Source organism: Trichechus manatus, unplaced genomic scaffold (assembly GCF_000243295.1).
Source record: "Trichechus manatus latirostris isolate Lorelei unplaced genomic scaffold, TriManLat1.0 scaffold00003, whole genome shotgun sequence".
NCBI classification, from domain to species: domain Eukaryota; kingdom Metazoa; phylum Chordata; class Mammalia; order Sirenia; family Trichechidae; genus Trichechus; species Trichechus manatus.
The window spans coordinates 36,915,949-36,942,467 of NW_004443939.1; the positions used below are offsets into that span (position 1 = coordinate 36,915,949).

The 26,519-nt window shown below is 38.4% G+C and overlaps 1 protein-coding gene across 2 annotated transcripts in view; it reads right to left on the reverse strand.

Annotated features, from left to right (window-relative positions):
• Nucleotides 1-26,519, reverse strand: part of COL24A1 (collagen type XXIV alpha 1 chain) — a 421,541-nt gene that overhangs the window by 390,934 nt on the left and 4,088 nt on the right. For both annotated transcript variants that reach the window (XM_023731663.1, XM_004369122.2), the window contains exon 2: nucleotides 19,834-19,898. Coding sequence is in view for 1 of the 2 variants with exons in the window: in XM_004369122.2 (XP_004369179.1) it covers nucleotides 19,834-19,898 (65 nt within the window). In the remaining variant the exon portion in view is untranslated. The remainder of the gene's footprint in view (nucleotides 1-19,833; nucleotides 19,899-26,519) is intronic.

The following is a 26,519-nucleotide window of genomic DNA, read 5'->3' on the forward strand; positions in this document are numbered from 1 at the left end:
TAAGAGTGGTGATAAAGGACATCCTTGTCTGGTTCCTGTTCTCAAGGGGAATGCCTTCAAAGTCTCTCCATTTAGGATGATGTTGGCTGTTGGCTTTGTATAAATGCCGTTAATTATGTCGAAGAATTTCCCTCCTATTACTATTTTGTTGAGAGTTTTTATCGTGAATGGGTGTTGGACTTTGTCAAATGCCTTTTCTGCATCGATTGATAAGATCATGTGGTTCTTGTCTTTTGTTTTATTTATGTGATTGATTACATTGATTGTTTTTCTAATGTTGAACCATCCCTGCATACCTGGTATGAATCCCACTTGATCATGGTGAATTATTTTTTTGGTATGTTGCTGAATTCTATTGGCTAGAACTTTGTTGAGGGTTTTTGCATCAACGTTCATGAGGAATATTGGTCTGTAATTTTCTTTTTTTGAGGTGTCTTTATCTGGTTTATCAGGGTTATGCTGGCTTCATAGATTGAGTTTGGGAGTATTCCATCCTTTTCTGTGCTCTGAAATACCTTTAGTAGTAGTGGTGTTAACTTTCTCTGTAAGTTTGGTAGAATTCTCCAGTGAAGCCGTCCCGGCCAGGGCTTTTTTTTGTTGAAGGTTGTTTTGGCTACTGAGTTTTAACTTAGATTGCCCCTATGACTGAAGGACATAACATAATGAAACAAGAAATATCCATAATGTCTTGGATGATGTCAGAAAAACATTAATAAGGAAGGTAATACCAAGAGGAGTTTATAGTAAAATGCAAATGGTTTGTGCAGGAGTATGCTACCAGAGGAATGCAAGTAGGTATTCATCGTATTCACAAGCAGGTAGCCTCTTTTTCCCTAAGGCCAACTTTGGAACCACCTGAGACTTGCTATGATCACTTGGGTGGTGCCCTATGAATAACCCTCTATTGATCGACGAAGAGCTGCTTGGTTTATGGATGGCAGTTCCAGAATGAACAGCATCCTGTTTGGAAGGCTGCCACTCTGACTGAAGCTCCTTCTCCGAGCAAGAGAGATACTACAGATGGTTATGGGGCATATTCCCCAAGAGGAAGGCCTGCACATAGCTGGCAAATAAGCTAACTCTAATATCGGAAGCCACGGGAAACTTTAAATGTTTCAAGAGGAACAGACATTTACCCTGGACTAGGCTTTGCATATCCAATGGTAGGTGCAAATTTTAAAAATTATATTATAAAAGGATTAGAACAGAAAATACTGTATCAGTTTGGACCACCAAGTTAATATTTCTCACTTTATAGCCCACAGTGTCCAAATATGGAGAAAGAGATATCACATCAAACGTACATATAATGTTGCATGTCATTCTCAGAATAATGGTTTGAAAGAAAATTAGAATGGGTAACTGAAACATTTGTTGTCAAAAACCAGGAGAGATGAAGGCATAAATGGCTGGCTTACTTGCCTTCAGGAGTGTGTGTTCATGTTCAACATGACGGGGGCCAAAGACGGCTCCCATTAGTTAGTTCCTCTGCTTTTCTGGGAGAACTGGAGAGGAGGAGGTTGGGGAGGATTCTTCCCTATAGCACGTCAACTTTTTTTTGTTCCCACATCCCCTCAACTTTCTTCATTCCTACCTGAGGCAGTAGTCCCAGGACCTTGGGTGCAACTACAAGTACCACAAGCATGCATAATCCCCAAGCAAGAAATTGTAACTATATTTTTAACGTTTATACAGAATTCCTAAGCACCTGACGGGGTGAATTGTGCCTTCATCTCATCTGGCAAAATTGCAGTTGACAGTGAATGCAGCTGCAGTGGTTGAGATAATCCTTTAGTTCTGTACCTATGTAATCCTACCCTATATGAATGGGAGTGGACTAAAGGGGTACACACTTGCTAGACTAGTATAGCTGCCAGCAGTATGAACTAGCACAGTGGTGAATTTAACATCCCTTCCAAAAAAGGGAAAGTTTAGGTAAAAATCAATGACAAATGGAGATAAGGAAGAATAGTAGTTGGGGATAAAGAAATGAATACGTAGGTTATGCAATGACAGAAATCCAATATTACACTGGTGCCTCAAGAGATGCTCAGATACTGTCTCTTAGCTCTACTTATACCATATGTCCGAAAGGATGAAGCCATATTTTGCCAAAACCACTCCTGCTTTTGGGACCTGACACAGTTGAATGCAAGCCTGCAAACCTGAGTTGGCATCACTCTGGAAGACATTTTGACCATATGATATTTTATCATGAACTAGACCAATTTGGGGGGCCCTGGTGGCACAGTGGTTAAGGGCTATGGCTGCTAACTAAAAGGTTAGGAGTTCAAATCCACCCGCTGCTCCTTGGAAACCCTATGGGGCAGTTCTACTCTTTCTTTAGGGTCACTATGAGTCGGAATAGACTCAATGGCAATGGGTTTGGTTTGGTTTTTGGTTTTAGACCAATCATTAATGATTGAATGGGACTCTAGTAAAATGCCAGTTATCTTTTTACTCATTTTTTCAGGTCACATCTATGACCATATTGCTATATGGTGTAAGACAGGCCTTGTTGGTAAGCTTCAACTACTTTATATAAACAAGTCTTATGATAATATTAATATTGAATTAAATCCTAAAGAAAATGACTGACCTGAGGAAGGACTAGATTTAGCTAACCATCAGCTGATTTCTAGGCTAAATAGTTCTGTACAAGTTTATTAAAAAGGTACAAATAGTGGTAGATCAAGAGGGGAAAAAGTAATCAAATTATAGCAGAAATATGAAAATGTTGGTAATGGCTTTCTTTAAAGGACAGATTAGCTGTTCCCTTAAGTCTATCGCTACCCCACACTTGCTCCTTCAAATGTTAGGCATATTCATACTGATACTATTGCTGTATCTGTCATATAAATGTTATAGTAAACGTAGATGCTCAGACAAATATGGTAAGTTTACTGTAAAAGAGTCTTAGCCAAAGGCGATGGGGGTGGTCTGTATAGTAACGAATTTAACCTTGCCCAAAGAGAGGTCTGTCCTTTGCCCTCAGCTCCTGAGAGGTAATCACCAAAAGCCCTTAGAATGTCCGGCCTGATAAAAGTGCCTTTGTTTACCTGGAGGCCTTGGACCACTCCAGATAGTCTAACAATGTGATTTATGGTAGAGGCTTTGGGTCATATAACATCATCTCAACCTCTGGAGGAGCAGAAAATTGCAGTCAACCACATGAGCAGTCAACTATGTCATTGTGATGGAGTCCCAGGTAAATACTCTAAACACCAAACTTAGGTGAGCTTCCCTTGCTGGCAATACTCCATGCTTTTTGTCACACATCATTGTCAGGAAAGTTAGTGTTATACATGACTCCACTGGAAGGAGACAACTGAAAAATACTTGAGTAGAAGTTTTCCGGCTTCTACCCATTCATCGCTTTCCTTAGCTGATTTTAATCTGTATTCTTTCACTGTAATAAACCATGCTTGTTGTTGTTAGGTGCTGTGTTAGGCTGGGTTCTCTAGAGCAGCAAAACCAGTGAAGTGTATATATGTAGGTATATAGAGAGAAATTTATTTCAAGAAATAGCTCATGCAGTTGTGGAGGCTGGCAAGTCCCAAACCTGTGGGTCAGGCGTCAGGCTTCTCCTGATTCACGCAGTTGCAGTGGCTGAAGAACCCAAAATTGGCAAATAAGGCAGAAGGCTGCTGGCTCATGGGATTGTAAGAGCCGGAGAATCCCAAGATCTGCAGGTCAGGTGGAAGGCTGCCTGTGGGAGCTGGTAACTCCCAAGATCTGCAGGTGTGGTGGAAGGCTGCTGGCTCACATCCCAAGAACTGCAGGTCAGAAGATGATCAGTCGGATGCAGGATACAGAGGAAAAGCCAGCGAGCTTTGCAAGAACATTGTTGTACGTTGGACGCAGGCCAAACCTCTGAGGAAACTCCCCTTACAACTGATTGGCCGATCACATCAGATCACATCAAGTAGGTGATTATATTCCTTATGGAAGAGCAATTAGTCCAGTGTTTGCCAAACAACTGAGAATCATAACCTAATCAGGTTAACACATAACATTAACCATCACAGGTACCATCGAGTCAGCTACAACTAATAATAACCTTACATACAACAGAACAAAACATTGCCTGGTCCTGCACCATCCTCACGATCACTGCTATGTTTGAGCCTGTTGTTGCAGCCACTATGTCAATCCATCTCATTGAGAGTTCTCCTTCTTGTTTGCTGACCCTCTACTTTACCAGGCATAATGTCTTTCTCCAGAGTTTGGGATTTGCCAGCACCCACAATTGCATGAGCCTTTTCCATGAAGTAAACATATATATTTATATATACACTTCATTGGTTTTCCTCCTCTAGAGAACCCAGACTAAGACAGTAATGTTATCTATAATTTGTTATGCTACACATAGTTTAATGCCTTCATGTAGTCGATAAAACATAGATAAATATCTTTCTGGTATTCTCTGCTTTTGGCCAAGATCCATCTGACCAATGATATCCCTTTAACACATCCGCTTCTGAATTCAGCTTGAATTGCCAGCACTTCCCTGTCACTGTACAGCTGCAGTCATTTTAGAATTATCTTCGGCAAAATTTTGCTAGTATGCAATATTCATGATATTGTTAGATAATTTTCATATTCCACTCAATGGTGTTTTTGGAATAGGCATGAATATGGATCTCTTCCAGTTGGTTGGTCAAGTAGCTGTCTTCCAAATTTCTTGACATAGATTAATTCATGTTTATAGTGTTGCATTCATTTGTTGAAGCATCTTAATTGGTATACCATCAATCAGGGAACCTTGTCTTCCATCAGTACCATCAGTGTGACTTGAACTTATTCCTTCAGTGCCAGTAGTTCTTGATCATATACTACCTCCTGAAATGGTTGAACATTGACCAATTCTTTGTGGTGTAATGACTCTGTGTATTCCTTCCATCACCTTTTGATGTTTTTCTGCACTGTTCACTTTTTTGCCCATAAAATGTTTCAATATTGCAACTCAGGGTTTAATTTTCTCTCCAGTTCTTTCAGCTTGAGAAATAACAATTGTGTTCTTTCTTTTTGGTTTTATAACTCCAGGTGTTTGCACATTTCATTATAATACTTTACCTTGCTTCTTGAGTTGCGTTTGAAACCTTCTGTTTAGTTCTTTTACTTTATCATTTCTTCTGTTCACTTTAGCTACTCTGTACTTAAAAGTAAGTTTCAGAATCTCTTCTGGCATCCATTTTGGTCTTTCCTTTCTTTTCTTTTTAATGACCCTTTACTTTCTTCATGTAAGATGTTCTTGAAGTCATCCCAAAACTCTTCTGGTCTACAATCATTAGTGTTCAGTGTGTCAAATCTATTCTTGAGATGGTTTCTAAATTCAGGCAGGATGTATTCAAGGTCATACTTTGGCTCTCGTGGACTTGCTTTGATTTTCTTTAGCCTCAGCTTAAACTTATATGTGAGCAATTGATGGTCTGCCTGTTCTATAGTTGACCCCTGGCTTTGTCTTGACTGATAATATTGAGCTTCTCCATCATCTCTTTCCACAGATGTAGTCCATTTGATTCCTATGTAATCCATCTGGTGAGGTCCACGTGTATAAATGTCGTTTGTGTTGTTGAAAAAAAAGTATCTGTGATAAATAAGTCATTGGTCTTACAGAATTCTGTCATGTGATTTCCTATCACTGTTTCTATCACCAACGTTGTATTTTCCAACTTCTGATCCTTCTTCTTTGTTTCCAAATTTTGTATTCCAATCACTAGTAATTATCAATACATCTTTACTGCACATGTGATCAATTTCAGACTGCAGTAGGTTGTAAAAATCTTTAATTTCTTCATCTTTGGCATTTGTGGTTGGTGCACAAATTTGAATACAGGCAGTCCCCGGCGTATAAACATCTGACTAAAATACAACCCATAGTTATGAACCAACCCTTGTAAAGCCTATTATATTAAAAATTCAAGGTACATACAATGGTTCCTAATAATAAACGGGTGCTACTTTGTGACGTGCATCCAACATTGTTATCATTATTTCTGTATTATTACGTTAAAGATGTTTTAGTGTATCTGGAAGTGTTTCTCTGATGTTTTTATGAATAGAAAAGTACTCTATATACTATATACTAGAACAAACATTTAACTAACTGATGTCAAATATGAATTGTACCTTTTTGACTTATGTACAAATTCGACTTAAAGAGAGATTTAGGAGTGAAACTCATTCATAATCCAGGGACTGCCTGTAGTCATATTAACTTGTCTTCCTTGTAGGCTTATGGATATTAACCTTTCACTGACAGCATTGTACTTCAGGTGAATCTTCAAATGTTCTTTTTGACAATGAATGCAATGACCATCCTCTTCAATCAGTCATTTCCAGCATAGTAGACTGTATGACTATCAGATTCAAAACGGCCCATACCAGTTCATTTCAGCTAGTTCACTAATGCCTAGGATATCAAACTTCAAACATTTCATTTTTGACAACTTCCGATTTACCTGGATTCATACTTTATACATTCCACGTTCCACTTATTAATAGATGTTTACAGCTGTTACTTCTCATTTTGAGTCTTACTACATCAGCAAATGAAGCTCCTGAAAGCTTTACTCCATCTGGGTCATTAAGGTCGACTCTACTTTGAGGAGGTAGCTCTCCCTCAGCCATATTTTGAGTACCTGCCAAAACAGGGGCTCATCCTCCAGCACTATAATGGATAATGTTCTGTTGTTGTCTCTAAGCCTTTCGTTGGCTAATTTTTGGAAGCAGAGCACTAGGCCTTTCTTCCTAGTCTGTCTTAGTCTGGAAGATTCACTGAAATCTGTCCACCATAGGTATCTCTGCTAGTATTTGAAATACCAATGGTATAGCTTCCAGCATCATAGCAACACAGCACCACCACAGTATGACAACTGACAGGCTAGTAAACCATAACTATGAGTTTAACAGCTTCCAGTGAGTTCTATGAGTCCTTGTAGCAAATTTTCAAACCTGAGAGTGGTCTTGGAGACCTCTGAACTTGAAATTGGTGTCCAAAGTAAAGGTGATCTTAGAGATCCTGAACTTGTAGTTGGTGTCATAAGTTAGGGGACTGCCCCTAACTTTACACTATCTTAGTTATTTTCCCCCTCAGCAATCTATCTGCTCACTCCACAGCATTCTCCACTCTCAGTATTTTTTACTCTTCCTTGAATTTCTTGCCATAACAAAGCTTATCTGTCTTTTTCATCCCATTCCTTCAAAGCCATGCTAAGTGACTACCCTTCCATGTCAAGCTTCTATTCATCCTTCAAGACTAAGTTCAAGTGTTACTTCTTTTTTAGCCTTCAGTGCAATTTGTGTTTGTTGTTATTTTGTTAAACACTAATGAAAAATGGATTCTCCCTCAGTATGCTAATAAAATCAGTCCTCTAAGCCTGCAAGGCTGAGGCTTAGACCTAGACACAGATAGCCCAACCTTGCTTGCCTTTCATTTGAAACTTTTATAAGCAAGCAGAATTGGTATTATTATCACTAGTTAAAAAGAGAGGGAGAGAAAGACAGGAAAAGAAGGAGGAAGGAGGGGAAAAGAGAATGGAAGAGAAAAGAGAGAGGGAGGGAAGGAGGAAAGAGAGAGAAGGGAAAAGAAGAAACTGAGATTCAGTAGATGATATAACTGTGACTCATACCTAAGTCTGGGACTCTAAATCCAGTGCCTATGTATTTGACTTTGTGGAGGAGTATATAATATGTCTAAAGAAACAGATATGAGAAAGTCAACGGTTACACTTGCATTACAAATAGAGAGCCAGGGAACTATTTTATCTGTCAGTATTCCACAGTACTCAATCACAAATTGGAGGAACAAGGGTAGTATTATGTTTACCCTTCAAAATAGAAGTATTTTTATATTTGTCAGTAATTTGGTAGCTTAGCGGATTTAAGAAAGTTACCACTTTTTAGACAAAAATAATAAAAAGTCAGACTACTTTCCAAAACCCATGGCCGTCAAGTCAATCCCGACTCATAGCAAGCCTATAGGACAGAGTAGAACTGCCCCATAGGGGCTATATCTTTCCACCGCAGAGCTTCTGGTGAGTTCCAACCGCTAACCTTTCGTTTAGCAGCCAAGTGCTTTAACCACATAAATTACACTATTAACACTTACTATTAAATGGCTAAATTACTATAACATAGCATTTAATTTTAATGAATTCTAAGTATTTTAAATTCTCATATATCTGGGTCTATTAAGTCTCAAAAGCTATATTCTTTCCAGTTTGTAGGAAAGAAAAAAAATTAAATGATTAAACAAAATCATCAAATTGTAAGCAAGAATGATTATACAGTATAGGCTCAACATGCTTCCCTTGCCAATTTAACCATATTGGCTAAATTAACTACATAATTCTCTTTTCCGTTGTTCTGTATACCAAAAACCAAACCAAATCCACTGCCATCAAGTCGATTCCGACTCATAGCAACCCTATAGACAGAGTAGGACTGCTCCATAGGGTTTCCAGGGAGTGGCTGGTGGATTCAAACTGCCGACCTTTTGGTTAGCAGCTGTAGCTCTTAACCACTGTGCCACCAGGGCTCCTGACATTGCTGTGTACAGTCACAGCCAAATAGTTAGCGCCAGAATCAGGACTTAAATACAGGCTGCCTTGCTTCCAGCTCATTAAGCTAAGGAAGTAAAAGAAGTTGTTTAAAATCAACTATTTTGTTTTATTTTCTCAATATTATGAGGATATGGGGAAAAAAGGATCTAGAATATCCTGTTTTTTCCAGCTAAAATGTACTGTATGCTTATTATGTAACAAGTACTGTGTTAAGCATTTTACATGTGTTATTTCATTTTATCTGCAAAACAACCATATGTAGTCAGTACTATTCTTGTCTCCACTTTAGAGCTGCTAAAAATAAGGCTCAGAGTATTTAAGTAACTTGTTCAAGATCACACAGCCAGTAAGTGTTGCCACCAGGATATAAACCCAGGCTTCTGGCTCTGAACTCCTGTACTTAAGCACACTGTCACACTGTGTATGTTAAAAGTGGCAATTGTGATTTTTAAAGTATTCTTAATGTAAATAACACATATAATCTAGATAAAGAGATAAAAGAAAACTTATTTATAAAATGAGAAAAGAACATTTAAGCTATGTGTAAAATTTTTGGTTAAGTGCCGTCATGGATTATGTCCCCCAAAAAATGTGTGCATCAGTTTGGCTGTGCCATGATTCCCAGTATTGTGTGGTTGTCCTCCATTTTGTGATTGTAATAGAAAGAGGATTAGGGTGGGATCATAACACCCTCACCCAGGTCACATCCCTGATCCAGTGTAAAGGGAGTTTCCCTGGGGTGTGGCCTGCACCACCTTTTATCTCTCAAGAGATAGAAAGGAAAGGGAAGCAAGCAGGGTGGAGGACCTCATACTACCAAGAAACTAGTGCCAGGAGCAGAGCATGTCCTTTTGACCTGAGGTTTCTGTACTGAGATGCTCCCAGACCAAGAGAAGACTGATGACAACGACCTTCCTCCAGAGTCAACAGAGAGAGCCTTCCCCTAGAGCCGGCACCCTGAATTCGGACTTCTAGTCTACTGGACTGTGAGAGAATAAACTTCTCTTTGTTAAAGCCATCCACTAGTGGTATTTCTGTTATAGCAGCACTAGATGACTAAGACAGAATTTGGTACTGAGGGTGGGGTGCTGCTCTAACAGATACCGCATATGTGGATTGGTTTTGAAACTAAATGGATAGAGGACTCAGAAGGAAGTGAGGAGAACTGTTAACACCTGAGACGGCGCAGATGGTAAGAAGCAGCAGTAGAGGACCGGCAGTGGCACAGGACCAGCAGCAGCAGAGAAGCAGCAGAACGAGGAGACCAGTGTGAGATGGTACTGGAGCTGACCCACAGAGTGACAGAGCTGAGTGCCTGTGCGCAGGAGGCTTCCTGGCAGAGTGAGGTGCCTCTGGACACTTATCGGTGGAGGTAGGCAGGCCAACCCACAGAGTAAGAAAGCTGAGTGCCTGTGCGCGAGAGCCTTCTTGGTAAAGTGGGGTGCCTCCAGGTACTTATCGGTGGAGCTACAGAGCTTTGGAACGTGTGCCCCAGCAGGGCAGTTGTGGGCGTGAGGCCCAAGGAGATGAGGCCAAGAAACCAGGAAGCAGAAGCTAAAGAGACAAGGAACATAAGAAGCTGAGCTGCCTCAGTCTCAAAAGGTACGGCCATGACCTCTGGGGTTTCAAAGGGTGGAGACATGTTCTCTGGTGTTTCTAAGGGTGGAGTTGACACTCAGATGGACTAGGAGAATGGTGTGTCTAAAGCCAAGGGAGCAGAGTTGCTGTCCCAGTGGGCCTGGAAGGCAGAGTTGAAGTCCAGGGCTGAGGGGCCTCTGCTCAGAATCTGGAGAATGTGGCCAATACCTAGAGTCTGGAGGACAGGGCAATTGTGTAAATTGTCTCAAAGAACAGAGGATTATTTTCAAAGCCTTGAGGGCTAATGTAATGTGTTCTGCTGACTTGCTTGGTGCCTGTTATCCAGTCTCTTTTCCTCCAGTTTCTCCCGTTTGTAATGGAAATGTCTAGCTTGGGCTGTTCTGCCATTGTACCTTTGGAAGCAGATAACTTGTATTCTAGATTTCACAGATGAAGGGGAATTTTTGGATTTTGGACTTGGAATTAAGACTTTTGCTGTGATATGATGGGATGAATGTTTTGCATGTTGCAAGGATGCGATTTTTGGGGGACAAAAGGTAGAATGTCATGGATTGAATCATGTCCCCCCAAAAAATGTGTGAATCAATTTTTCTGGGCCATGATTCCCAGTATTGTGTGGTTGTCCTCCATTTTGTGATATGTAATTTTATGTTAAAGAGGATTAGGGTGGGATTGTAACACCCTTACCCAGGTCACATCCCTGATCCAATGTAAAGGGAGTTTCCCTTGTCACTAGATGACTAAGACAGGCACCCATAAGGGATTTAGGCAGAAAATATGTGGATATGCTGCAGCTAGAATGAGCTGTTTCTCTGTTAACAATAAATACATTTTAGACTAATTTCTACAGGAAATACTCTTCTTAGATGCAAGAACTCTACACAGAGATTTCTACCCATGTGGTTTTCACACCTAGGGATCATGAACCTGAGAGTGCTGGGCACACTGAGAATTAGCTGCACATCTTGCCGTGGTGTAAGTCATCATGTAGAGATGTTGCAGCTATGTCAATAACTCACTGGCAGACAGTCCACTGACACAGGGTAATAAGGAAAGTATACTGTATGGAAATACTCAGCCTTAAAGTATTTGAGAATGAGAAAACTCAGCCTTAAAGTAATTAATTTATAGAATCATTGTTTCCTTAGGTTATCCCTAAAACTTGGTTATAAAACATACATAAATGTATATCATTAATAAGGTATTCGGAGCCCTGGTGGCTCAGTGGTTAAGAGCTCAGCTGTTAACCAAAAGTTGGCAGCTTGAATCCACCAGCCACTCCTTGGAAACCCTATGGGGCAGTTTTACTCTGTCTGGTAGGGTCACTGTGAGTTAGAACTGACTCAATAGCAGTGGGTTTAGTTTGTTTTCTGGAATAAAATATTTAAAATGACTTTCTTAACTCTGCTAAAATTTAAAGGAATAACTGAAAACATGGTAGATTACATAAATGCTTATTCTGTTCTATCCAGAAACCTCACTGAGAGTAAGGAATGTGGTTTGAAACTACATGGGCAAAGTGAATGGTAAAAGAGACAAAGGTGGACAAGGGTTATTAACAAATTTTGGGAAGATAAAAAGCACATGATGGAAAAGCAGAACTGAAAAAACTGAACAGTAAGGGCCCGCAGTGGCAGATGCTAATGACAGGTGGGCCATGTCTTAGGCTGGGTTCTCTAGAGAAGCAAAACCAGTAAAGCATATAAATATATACATAGAGAGATTTATATCAAGGAAACAGCTTATGTGGTAGTAGAGGCTAGAACATCCCAAGGCCGTGGATCAGGGTAGAGACCTCTCCCAATTCACACAGTCACAGAAGCTGACGAACCCAGGATCCGAAGGTCGGAGAGCAGGGTTCCCCTTCACGAGTTGTGAAGCTCAACCAATTTAAGATCAGCAGGCAAGACCACAAGGTTTCTCCTGATTCACGTAGCTGCAGGGGCTGGTGAACGTAAGATCAGCTGGTCAGGGAGCAAGACTCTTGCTCACAGGATGTGAAGATCGACGAATCCCAAGATTAACCAGAGGTGAGACAACCAGAGGGAGCTACTGGGTCAGGAACAAGCCGAAAACCTTGGCAAGGTGAGCAGGAAGGAAGTAGCCGGTGGAGGGGGGAAAGATGAAGGCTGAGGGGGTGGTGAGCCACCACAGGCCCCGCCCCCGCCAGTACCACTCAGCAGATTCCATCATGGGGGGTGATCACATATCAAATTTCAACAGGGAAGTGATCACAACATTACACAACTGCCAAAACACTGAGAATCGTGGCCTAGCCAAGATGACATAGTCTTAACCATCACAGGCCAATTCACATAGAAAAATCCTGAAAAAGCTCAAGAATTGAAGGCATACCAAACCACTAAATTTAGGAGGCATGGAGCTTTAAATGAGAGCAAGGGGGATTGGTTGAAAGTCTGTATAAGGGAAGTTAAGACCACAACAGCAGAATAAAGGTTAATTACATGGAAACAGAACCTATGAATCATAGTGGAAGATGGATGTCTTAGCTTCTTAGGGCTGCTGTAACAGAAATATCAAAAGCAGGTGGCTTTAACAGAAATTTATTTTCTCACAGTTTAAGAGGCTAGAAGTTTGAATTCTGTGCACCAGCTCTAAGGGGAAGGCTTTCTCTCTGTGTCAGTTCTCAGGGAAGTTCCTTGTCTCTTTTTGGCTTTTGTTCCTTGGTTCTTGGGCAATCTTCATGTGGCTTGGCATCCATCTTCCCCCATTTGTGCTTCCTTGCTCCTATGCCTAATCTGCTCCTTTTATATCTCTAAAGTGATTGGCTTAAAACACACCCTACATTGATATGCTTCATTAACATAAAAAAGAAAATCCTGTTCCCAGATAGGATTATACCCATAGATATACCACACCCACTGCCATCGAGTTGATTCTGATTCATAGCAACCGCATAGGGTTTCCAAGGCTGTAAATCTCTATGGAAGAGACTGCCACATCTTTTTCCATGGAGCTGCTGGTGGTTTCGAACCTTTGTCCTTCTGGTTAGCAGTTGATCACTTTAACCACTGCACCACCAGGACTCCTATCCACAGGTATAGGGACTAGGATTTATAACACATACTTTTTCAGGACACAATTCTATCTGTAACAATGGCAAGAGGCTCTATATTGAAAACAGGAAGATTCCGTTAAAATCTTCATATTAAATGATGAGACTGCCCGCCCCCACTTAACTGCAAGAATAGTAGCAACCAGGATTATACCCTACAAGTAGGAAATTGGAGGATTCTTCTCTAAGGAAATTCTATAGCCTCATACAGTTGCAGTCCAACAACTAGATAGTCAGCCAAGTTCCTACCTAACTGCTCTCTCTATAAAACATCCCAGCCTACCCATGCAAAAAAGAGCTTCCAAGTATATTTTTAGGGCCTTACTTTTAAGTAATAACAGAGGTACTGTAGATTTATAAAGAAATTCCCCAATGTAAAAGACAGACCAAAATAAAAATTTGGAGGAAACAGAAGAAAATTTCAAAAAATGTTCATTCTTATCCTTAGAAAGATATAGATATTCCATCAAGGAAATGAGACCAGGATGTTAAATTTTCTTTTGTTAAAAAAGAACAGTCTGAGTAATAAAGCTCTAAAAATTTAAAATAAAGTAGGAATAAAAAAATTAAATAAAATGTTTGAAAATATAACTCATGAAAATCAAATAGAAAATAGAAAAAAAAGATAAAGATGGAAAATAGGAGCAAAAAGTAAAAAAATAATAAACTTATTCCTAGAGATCCAATATCTGGCTAACAGAAGATGCAGAAAGAGAAAACAAATATATCATTGGAACCAAGAAAATTCTCAGAAATTAAAGATAAATTCCCAGGTTGAAAGGGTCTACTAAGTACCCATCATACTGAATGAAAAAAGACAAGGCAGTTCTACTTTCTCCTACAGGGTCAAATGAACAGCACATAACAACAACCTAACAACGTATAAATTGAGCTGAACAGAAGATTTCAAAGGGCGTCTGTCTTAAGTCATCTAGTGCTGCCATAACAGAAACACCAAAAGTGGATGGCCTAACAAAGAGAAATTTATTTCCTCACACTAAAGTAGGCTAGAAGTCAAAATTCAGGGCTGGGGAAGGCTTTCTCTCTATTGGCTCTGGAGGAAGGTCTTTCTCATCAATCTTCCCCAGGACTAGGAGCTTCTCTGCGCAGAAACCCCGGGTCCAAAGGACACGCTCTGCTCCTGGCACTGATTTCTTGGTAGTATGAGGTCCCCACTCTCTGCTTGCTTCCCTTTCCTTTTATCTCTTGTAAGATAAAATGTGGTGCAGGCCACACTCCAGGGAAAGTCCCTTTATATTGGATCAGGGATGTGACCTTAGTAAGGGTGTTACAATTCCACCCGTATCCTCTTTAACACAAAATTACAATCACAAAATAGAGGACAACCACACAATACTGGGAATCATGGCCTAACCAAGTTGACACATACTTTGGGGGGACACTATTCAATCCATGACAGTGTCTCAAGAATACAAAGTATTATGAAATGTGCAAAGACCTGGAGTTAGAAAATCATAAGGGAAGAACACGTTCGGCATTTCTCAAGCTGAAAGAAATGAAAAATTCAAGTCTCAAGTTGCAATATTGAAGAATTCTAATAGGCAAAATATTGAATGATGCAGGAAGCATCAAAAGACAATAGAAGGAATACACAAAGTCACTGCACCAAAAAAGATTTGGTCGATGCTCAACTATTTCAGGGAGTAGCATATGATCAAGAACCGGTGGTACTGGAAGAAGAAGTCCAAGCTGCACTAAAGGTATTGGTGGAAAACAAGATTCCAGGAATTGATGGAATACCAATTAAGATGTTTCAACAAACAGACGCAATCCTGGAAGCGCTCACTCACCTATGCCAAGAAACTTAGAAGGCAGCTACCTAGCCAATCGACTAGAAGAGATCCATAATTCTGCCCATTCCAAAGAAAGGTGATCCAATAGATTATGGAAATTATCAAACAATATCACTGATATCACACACAAGTAAAATTTTGCTGAAGAGAATTCAAACACAGTTGCAGCAATACATCGACAGGGAACTGCCAGAAATTCAAGCCAGATTTAGAAGAGGGCGGTATAGGGTCGCTATGAGTTGGAATTGACTCGAAAGCAATGGGTTTGGTTTTTGGTTTTTGAAAAAGATATCATTGTTGATGTCAGATGGACTTTGGCTGAAAGCAGAGAATACCAGAAAGATGTTTACCTGTGTTGTATTGACTATGCAAAGGCATTCGAGTGTGGATCATAACAAATTATGGATAAGATTGTGAAGAATGGGAAATACCACAAGTGGATGGCTTTAACAAAGAGAAATTTATTTCCTCACACTAAAGTAGGCTAGAAGTCCAAATTCAGGGCTATCACATCAACATGCAAGCCTCCACCAATAGATGGGTGCTGGCTGCACATGAGGTGCACTGGTCAAAAGCAAACCTGGGTCTCCCTCACGGGGGGCAATAATCTACCACTGAACTACCGAAGAACTAGTCTATGAAAAGGGAATATGATTTTCAGGAACCTGAATCTAACACAGATGAGACATACAACTCTACATGAAACTCTGAAAACAATCAATCTTCAGTAGCAAAGAAGAATGGCAGCTTCTAGAATGAAAATCTCAAAAAAAAAAAAAAAAAAACAAATAAACCACCAAATTGTTAAGAATACTTGATGTTTTTTTTTACAAAGTATTTTTCAAACAAGTTTTAAAATTATTTCGAAGTATCTAAGAATTAGTGATAGTGACATAGAACACAAGGCCAACAAAAAAAGGAGGCAATTATTAACTCTTGTAATACTGGACAAGAATGAAAACAAATGAATACGGCTCAGTAGTAATTTAGAAAATAGTAAGGCAATTTCTGAATATGAAATTAACCAAAAATTTTGACAAAACTTTACAGAGAAGATACAGTGGAAAAGTGAATATAGGATAATATAAAAAAATGTTAAATTCTCATCATCTATAATAAGAAGTCAATACAATATATAAGCATATTAAGAAATATGCAAGTTAAACCAAAAGAAAAGTGCTAACAAGAGTTTGGGAAGAACTTACTCAGGAATGGGTAAGAGCAAGTGATGCTATTTTTTGTTATAAAGTCTTGTAGTACAACTTGACTTTTAAACTATGTACTTGTATTACTTTGAAAGGAGCCCTGGTGGTGCAAGCAGCTAAGACATTGGCTGCTAACCAAAATGTTGGTGGTTCAAACCCACCCAGCAGCTCTTTGGGAGAAAGACCTGGTGATCTGCTTCCATCAAGATTACAGCTATGAAAATCCTATGGGGCAGTTATACTCTGTCACATGGGGTCTCTATGAGTTGAAATCGACTTGATGGCATCCAACAACAACACTTGTGTTAGTTTGATAATTTTTTTCTAAGCTTTGAAAAATCTCAAAAGCACACAAATATTTATTCCCTAGAAGTTTAACAGGGCATAATCTCTAATTCAAATAGACATATTCAGCAGATTAAGCTTTTAAATAATATTGCTGATCATTATAAAATTACAATTTTTCTGAAAGTTAGATAGATGTTACGTGTTGCATGATGTCAAATTAATTTAAAAAATCTATTTTAAGAACAAAATGCTTCTAAGTTTCTGGCAACATGCTACTATTTCCCCTTCTTTTTCAGGCTCGAAAGAATCCAATCTTCTAAAGTCTGAGTTTTCAAAGGATTTTTGTTGTTGTTGTTCAGAACTAGCAATAAAATTTTATGGTTATAGGAAGACTGAAAATTATGTTCATCTTGAAATGGAAGAGCAGATGTCGTATCTTATAAATGCGATCTTAAGGTTGGAAAAGTATATTATTTCATTTACTCCTTTCATTGGTTCTAGTTTTTTTTTAAATCTACTCATAAATATTTAAATTCTCCTATGTCTTACTTTGCCTCAGTTTTTAATATTTTGATAATGATACTGTTTGTAAATTATCGAACTCATAACACCAGTAGTTAGCAAGGAGATGTGTAGTATAAAAACTAGATAGACCTAGTTCAAGTCTTAGGAATATGAGCTTGGGTAAGCCACTTCTTTGAGCTTCAGTTTCTTCATCTATAAAATGAGGATAATGCTATACACCTTGCAGGTTCGTTTATTAGAATTAGAATAAGATATGTGAAGTCCCAGCAGAGTACATGACACAAATTATATATTTAACCGATAGTGGCTATTTGTCTCCTTATCTTCCATGAAATTCCAAGGGACTTAATTTTAAAGAATTTGTAGGCTTTTAAGTCAAAATGCCTGAGTTCAAATCTTGGTTCTTCCATTTACTAGCCTGTAACCAACCCTTGGTGTAGTTCCCTATTCTAGCTAATCCTGGTTTCAGCAATTCTATCACGGGCATAATTATAAAAACCATGTGACAAGTTAGTGGTGAAGAAATTATATATTCTACTAGCACAGTGTCTGTCCTAGTTCTCAAAAGTAGTAACAGTAATGATAACAATTAGGGATGTTTCTCCCTTCATGGAGACTGAACGGAAAACGAAATAACAGAAATGTCTCTGTCAAGAGAGCATTTTATGAAGTTACATATGACCTAATTTAACCATTTCCCCATAAAAAGAGAAATGAGAAAATGCCTTCCAAGAAATATTTTAATTCATCTATGGAATATTTGACAGAATAATTATCTATGTGTACTTGTCAGTTTGATCACTCAGAAAACATACCACCCCTTCCTTTGTGCTCCCTCTCTACCATGCACATATTTCATTCACAATTTGTTTACTTGTCTTTTTATTACTGCTAATTTGGGTGTTTGACCAAATAAACAATTGAATTGGCTCACTGAATTGGTCATTGAACTGAAAAGTCTGGTCTGGCAGAATGACTGACTTGGCAGCCCCATGCAGCCCTAGTAGATAGAAAGTAAAGAAGAAAAAGAAAAATGGAGGCCATAGTGATACTGTCTGGAGGTATGGCAGAGTTTCAGGGTTTTTCTTTCTGATTGTGGCATTTTCTCATCTTTGACAAAGGTATGTGTTTTGTTTGTTTCTACTTTGAGGGCAAAGACATTATCTTAGTCATATTTCTATCATTGGCAATTAGGATATGATTGCATGGCATATAGAAAATACTTTTAAAAAATGTTGTTCAATAAATGAATGAATCAGAGTATGCAACACATTACTGAAACTCATCATCATACTACCAGGGCAACTAGCTAGCAGGCAAAAACAAAACAAAACACTGAGCTATTTTCTAAACCTCTCCATCTGAATCCAGTAAAATCCCAAGCCCACTAGTATGCAAATTCTATTTTGTTTCTTAATGATGCAAATCTAGACTGAGCATTTATTATATGCTTGTGTTGTTTCAAGAAGTGTAAAGGTAATTCTGTCACAGTTTGCCACCCCCAAGAACTCCCACTTAAATTGAAGTCACAAGCAAAGCCTTTTTACTGTACAAAACTTCCTTTTTATGGAGGGTTTGCTTAAAAATGTAAGCAATTTCACAGACAGAAAATCTGAGTAATTTCTTAAAGGTCATGTTTCCCACCAAAATTGGTTTCCCTACCCTTACATTCTCATTGTACCGGGTGGAAGCTTTTACTGTTTGATGCTGACTTTAAGGATTATGATGATTAAAAGTCATGTATTTTTGCTGTCTGGAAGCAGCGTTTTTTTTTTTTTTAACTGTACTTTAGATGAAGGTTTACAGAACTAGCTTTTCATTAAACAGTACACATACTGTTTTATGACATTGGTTAACAACCCCATGACATGTCAACACTCCCCCTTCTCGACCTTGAGTTCCCCGTTACCAGCTTTCCTGTTCCCTCCTGCCTTCTAATCCTTCCCCCTGGGCTGCTGTGCCCCTTTAGTCTCATATTGTTTTATGGACCTGTCTAATCTTTGGATGAAAGGTGAACCTCGGGAGTGACTTCGTTACTGAGCTAAAAGGGTATACAGGGGCCATATTCTGGGGGTTTCTCCAGTCTCTCTCAGGCCAGTAAGTCTGGTCATTTTTTGTGAGTTAGAATTTTGTTCTACATTTTTCTCCAGCTCTGTCTGGGACCCTCTATTGTGATCCCTGCCAGAACAGTCAGTGGTAGAAGCCAGGCACCATCCAATTGTACTGGACTCAGTCTGGTGGAGGCCATGGTAGTTGTAGTCCATTAGTCCTTTGGACTAATCTTTCCCGTGTGTCTTTAGTTTTCCTCATTCTCCCTTGCTCCCGAAGGGATGAGACCAGTGGAGTATCTTAGATGACATCTCACAGGCTTTTAAGACCCCAGATGCTACTCATCAAAGTAGAATGTAGATCATATTCTCTATAAACTATGTTATGCCAGTTGAGCTAGATGTTCCCAGAGACCATGATCCCCACAGCCCTCGGCCCAGTAATTCAGTCCCTTAGGGAGTTTGGATGAGTTTATGGAGCTGGAAGGAGGATTTTTTTTATTTTATTTTTTTTATTTTATTGTACTTCAGGTGAAGGCATACAGAACAAATAGTTTCTCATGAAACAGTAGTACGCATGTTGTTTTATGATATTGGTTAACAACCCCACAACATATTAACCCTCTAAATTCTCAACCTTTTTTTTTGGTTTTTTTGGTGAGGAAGGAGGATTTTTATGTAAGCTAATCAGTAACAAGGTAACTTTCTTACCTTGTTCTTGTGCATGAATAGTATCCCCAGCCACACATAGCACAATAAAATAAAGGAGTAGTTTCCTAAAAAAGAAAAACAATTGGGAAAAACTTGTTAGTTGGACATTTACAACCAATAAATCATTAAATTCAAAGTAAACCCTAATGCAAGATTAAGAATTAAGCTACTTTAATTGGCATGGTATTTTAATATTCATAGTGGAAAAGAAGAAGGGCTCTGGGTTTAAGATCCAGCCCTGGGATTAAGATCCAGGTCTGTCATTTACTTTGTGACTTGGGCACACTTTTTATCACTCTATGCCTTAGTGTATTCATCTGTTAAGCCTGTTCATATGATTTTTGAGGATTTAATGAAAAACTTCATATAAAGCACACAAAACCTGGCATCTAGCAAGTACTCAATAAATGTGAGCTAGCATAGGTGATCTTATAAATTATGTCAAATACTACACACACAATTTTATACCAAGTAATAGATATTGACACAAAATAACACATATTGTATAGTCACTTAACCAAAGTGATTATAAAATTGATGGAACCAGCTATGTGTTTAAATGAATGTTTATACATAAAAGGTATCTGAATGTTTTACATATATAAATCACTTGTATTAGATGCATGATTTTTTGGTTCTGAAAACAGAGATGGCCTGTAGATGTCAATGCTGAACATTTTGATTAGTAGGCATTGTGAGCCTAACACCCAGTCACTACAAATCACAATGTTGATTCATATTGATTATCTAAGTTAGTTTTCTAACATTCTTAAAATAAGACATATTTTGATAAATTTTATTTAACATTCTTATTTAGTTAAATCTACCTCCCAAATGAAAATCATAGAGATAGTTTCAAAAAGTGATGACGGGTATGGGAAAACAATATGTCATTACCTAATTTCTGCTAAGATAGACAGTGATTCTATTTCTGATTCAAACCCAGGACCCAGCAAATGACATTTCTGTAAAATACCGTTCTGCAAGGAGTGATTACAGAGCCCCCTGGAAATCATTGTTTCTTTTTATTAAGTACCTGGTGTCCTAATAGTAATTGATACATTTTCTATTTATTATCAGTAAGATATCTTCACCTTTAGCACCTAGTATAAGGATATATTATGTAAGAAAGATGATTTTTTACAAAGTTTGACCCAACAATATAAAATTGTACTATTCTCCTTGATATAAGGGGACACAAATCTTATTTCCATTTAAATGGCACTAACCATTTGTTAGTAAGTGGAAAATGCACATACTAAAGCCACATACACTCCACAGCCCAGCTCTTTTAAGATTTTGATAAATTACAAACTGTTACTAACTCTCCAAAGTAACCAACTGAATCATTACAGAAATTTTAACTGCCAGGCAAAGAGCAGAAACATATATTTTAATGAAGCCTATGAAAGATTCTCATACATGATATTATCCATTTAGAACAATGGTTCTCAAACTTTGGTTATGCCAAAGAACCTCTGGAGGTGCGTGGAAAAAATGCAGATTCTGGGTCCTACTACAGAGATTCTAATTCATAGATTTGGGGTGGATCCTCAGAATATACCTTTTAAACAGATGATTCTAACACAGATTGTATGTACCAAACTCTGAGAAAAAACAATTTACAACAATCACTATTTATGTTTACATTGTACTTCAAGTACTTTTAAATATGTTATATTGCTTAAATCACATGTATCTGTAATCCTAGTGGTGCAGTGGTTAAGAGCTACGGCTGCTAACCAAAAGTCAGCAGTTCGAATCCACCAGCTGCTCCTTGGAAACCCTTTGGGGCAGTTCTACTCTGTCCTATAGGGTTGCTATGAGTTGGAACGGACCCGACGGCAAGAGTTTGGATTTTGGATTTATCGTTTTCCATTGCTCTAAATCAGTGATTTTCAAAGTTTATTATGTATCAGAATCACCTGGAGGGCTTGTTAAAGATTGCTAGGCTTCATCCTCCCACCCCCCCCATCCATCCTCCCACTCCCCATCCACTCCCCCACCCCAGTTTCAGATTCAATAGGTCCAGAGTGGGGCCTTTTGAATTTACATTTATAACAAGTCCCCAGGTAACACTGGTGCTGCTGACCTGGGGACCACACTGAGAACCTCTGCTCTAGGACGGATGATGCTTAAGAGATGAATAAGGTCCACCTGTTTTGAATCTTGTTTACCTTGACTGCACATTGGAATCACCTGGCGAGCTTTAAAAACTACTAAACTTTGGTCCGGCCCCCAAGAGATTCTGATTTTAATTGGTCTGGAATGTAGAGATTTTTAAAGACTTTCCAGGTGATTCTAATGTGCACACACATTGAGAACCACTGATAAGTGTGTACTGTGGGTTCTCTGGGATGGATCTCAATGTAGTCTAGAGTTTGAGTAAAAGGAGGCTATTTTCCTTCAAATTTATATTTTCAACACATATCTGGCAGGATACATATCCATGAGACTAGAAAATAGCCCAGGATTGCAGTCACTAAAGGATAATGCATCATAATTATTACTGCCTTGGAAAAATGTGACTGGAATCATGCCTCATTTTTTGCCCAAGGTAACTGGGCTCATTTGTTTGCTTAGAAACAACCCAACAAGCACTTTTCCATTCAGAATAAAGCTAACTAAGGAAGAGTACAACAAACAGCACTCTTCTTTTAGCAATTCAGCAAACTCAGACTTCCCCAATGACCTCAGGGGAGAAAAATGGAAAATAAAGTTCTTTCTAGACATGTTAACAAGTCCATTCCAAGCCCAAGGCAGGAAAATCTGAACACATCAAATATCAACACTTAGCCAGGTGATCTTAGGGGATTATGACAAATCAGTTGAGCTATAACTTACGTAACTGTACCCAAGTGATAATGCTGATGACTAACAGAAAGGTAGAGATAGAGGATTGAAATATAGATTTTCTCCTTTTTAATTATGCCCAAAACTAATAGCCAACTAAGGAAGAACAACAAAAGTCAAGTTCTTTACTAGGCATTCAAGGCCATTATCATTCAGCTCCAATTCCACTTTTTAGCAGTACGTTGTTGCTGTTAGGTGCCATTGAGTTGATTCCGACTCATAGCGACCCTATGTACAACAGAACAAAACACTGCCCTGTCCGGCGCCATCCTCACAACCATTATGTTTGAGCCCATCATTGCAGCCATTGTGTCAATCTATCTCGTTGAGGGTCTTCCTCTTTTTACTGACCCTCTACTTTACCAAGCATGATGTCCTTCTCCAGGTACTGGTCCCTTCTGAGAACATGTCCAAAGTACGTGAGACGAAGTCTTGGCAGTCTCACTTCTAAGGAACACTTCGGCCGTACTTCTTTCAGGACAGATTTGTTTGTTCTTCTAGCAGTCCATGGTATATTCAGTATTCTCTGCCAACACCGTAATTCAAAGGCATCAATTCTTCTTTGGTCTTGCTTATTCACTGTCCAGCTTTCACATGCGTATGAGGCGATTCAAAACACCATGGCTTGGGTCAGGTGCACCTTAGTCTTCAAGGTGACATCTTTGCTTTTCAACACTTTAAAGAGGTCTTTTGCAGCAGATTTGCCCAATGCAACTGTTGTTTGATTTCTTGACTGCTGCTTCCATGGGTGTTGATTGTGGATCCAAGTAAAATGAAATCCTTGACAACTTCAATCTTTTCTCCATTTATCATAATGTTGCTTATTGGTACAGTTGTTAGGATTTTTGTTCTCTTTAGGTTAAAGTGTAATACATACTGAAGGCTGCAGTCTTTGATCTTCATCAAGTGCTTCAAGTCCTCTTCACTTTCAGCAAGGTTGTGTCATCTGCAAATTGCAGGTTGTTAATGAGTCTGCCTCCAATCTTCTTCATACAGTCCAGCTTCTCAGATTATTTGTTTAGTATACAGATTAAATAAGTATAAAGATACAACACTGACACATAGATGACACTATAACTGATACCTCAAAAGCTCCAGCCATACCAAGGGCTTTCTCTATTCCCTGAGCAGACCTTGTACGTGCCTGAAATGTCCTCCCAGTTTCCACTGGTCAGAATCTTAAGTATCCTCAAAGCCAAATTAAAACACCTGCTTCATGAAGTTCCCCATTACCCCTAAAGAGGGATGAATCTTGTCCTCATCTCTGTGCTCTTGAAGCTTTAATTGTAACTTTGTTATAGCCCTTATGATAACTGGAAATAACTGAAGCAGCAGCAGGTCTTCAACTTTTATCTCTCATGCCCCCACGTCCTACATGAAATTGACACTTAAGTACTTTTAAACAGGAAAAGAAGCAATAGTACCATCTCTTAATGACTGAGGAATTCAATTCTTTCTTACGAACCTGATTCTTTTAATAGGAGGGAAAAATTAAGTAAAATAAGGGCACTTTTAGTTAGGTGTCCAAAGACAGAGAAGAGAAATAGGAATTTTTTTTTTTTTTAATTTGCTGTGGTAGGGTATATGAACAGCTTGGGTTTTGTTTTTTTTTTTTTTTAACTTTTTCTTATCTCAGAAACAGGATCACAGAAAAGAGATCAAGCTTCACTGACATAAGTCTGATAAAGAAGCAAACTCCATCATTGTGTGAAGTGGATATCTCATGAATCCAAACTTTCTGGGAAATGTCTAATTGGGCTGAGTTTGTTTTTTCCCCTAACAATATTACACCTACTTAATAGAGAAAAAAATACCAAGGTTCCATGTTAGTGGTAGATGGCTGTGTCCTCAAGGGCAGCAGCTGTGCTTTGTGCTTCTCCTTTGTGGCTTTGCCTATAGTACTAACACAGGCCAGAGTCTATGAGTTAAAATTCTAACTGTATTAAGTTGTTGGACAGAGAACAACATGGTGAGTAATAACGCTAGTCTTAGAATCAAAAAACTAATCCTAGTTTGATTTCTATCTAGCTGTTTGACCTTGGGCATATTATTTTATTTTCCAAGTCTTAGCTGAGTCATCTATTACATGAGGACATATGTTTTATATTTTTATCTTTTACATTCCAAATATACAGTTCTAGAATTTGTGTGTATGATGAGATCCCATTAGTATACTGACAGTAGAGGACAAAAATCAAATTATAAATACTTGTACTATATGAAGGACCTGTTATTTAACCATAAATCTGGTGAGGTCTTCCAACAATTTTGACCAAATACTCCTTTAATTAAATAATGTAACATAGTTTACCAAGTGTGCTAATTTATTCATATATTTTGTTTTCTCTAACAAATACTCCTTTAGTTAAATACTGTAACAGTTTACTAAGTTTGCTAATTTATTCACATATTTTGTTTTCTCTAACAAAAAGTCTAGCTAGTGTATTAAATACAAAGATTTTTCAAATATTCAAAGGATTTTTTTGTTCAATTTTTTGTATGTTTAGATTGTGTGTCACTAATACAAACTAACAGAATTACATATACTCACACATTCAATAAAATCAGATCAATAAATGTTCAAAAAATATAACCCATGATAGTGATATGAGGATAACTAATAAAATATGAAACTTTGTGTGTGCCTGGCCTGCTAGCCACATTTTCAGTTTGATATCAAAAACCAAAAAAAAAAAAAAAAAAAAAAAAAAACCCATCGCCATCGAGTTTGACATCAACCACAGTCAAAACATAACCAGACATGTGAGGGGTGAAGGGCCTAAAAGGGAACAGGTATGAAATAGATATACACAGATCATACTCAGAAAATTTAAGGGACTAATATCCACCCCAGGCATCTTCCCTAGATGATTCTTAATAGTTACTTGACTTCATCTGAAGGGTCTAAGTTACTTTAGGGGAATCTCAGGGATCTTTTTGTTTAGGGCACCCATGAGACCCGTAGGCATTATGATATATGTCTTCAGGCTATTGATGCTCATTCCTACATAGATTCAATTTATACTAGTAAGAAGGGCTTATAAAATCTTGTGAAAAGGGAATTTTTTTTTGGAGTTGGTTTTCTTTTAAACCAACTGGAAAGGATGAAATAATCTGAAAAACACACATGTGATATGCATCAATAATTTCAACAATTTCCATTCACTCTACTTTTAAATGCCAAAAAACTTCTCTAAATATGACAGCTTTACAGATTTTGTTCTTTACTAGCTGCTAAGATCCAGAAATAGTAAATTTTCTGCCCTTTATTCCCAAAATAACTGGAAAAAAAAAGTTCTCAGTAACAGTGGGATAAAGTTGGATGAATCAGGGAGTAAGTGTTGTCATTAACTGATATACAATGAATTTCTTAGACTCTCAATTCAATAGTATTTGTATAACTAATCCAGTGTGAAGCATACTGGAACTTTTGGTTAAATTCCAACTGTACAGGGGATTCATTAAGTGCAAGGGAAGTAAATGCTTAAGGACTTCAGGTCATTAAAGTGTCTATAGAGTCTAGTCACTCTGAGGGAAGAAAAACACACCTAATGTGTCCTAGTAATACCACAGATTGTTAAACTGATTGCTGCATGTTATTATTACTAGCTGTTATCAAGTCAGCCTCTGTGGGGATATGTGCCATTAAAATATGGATGTATAAAGGCCTCTATGCTGCACAGCATGTTGAGACTTGTCCCCAACATGTTGAGACTTGTCACCAACATGTTGAGACTTGTCACGACTTGTTTTTCCAAACCCGTTACTGATTGGCTTGTTTACCTGAATTCCTCCTCCCTTGCCTGAAACTTATTGTTATTCACCCAAAGCCC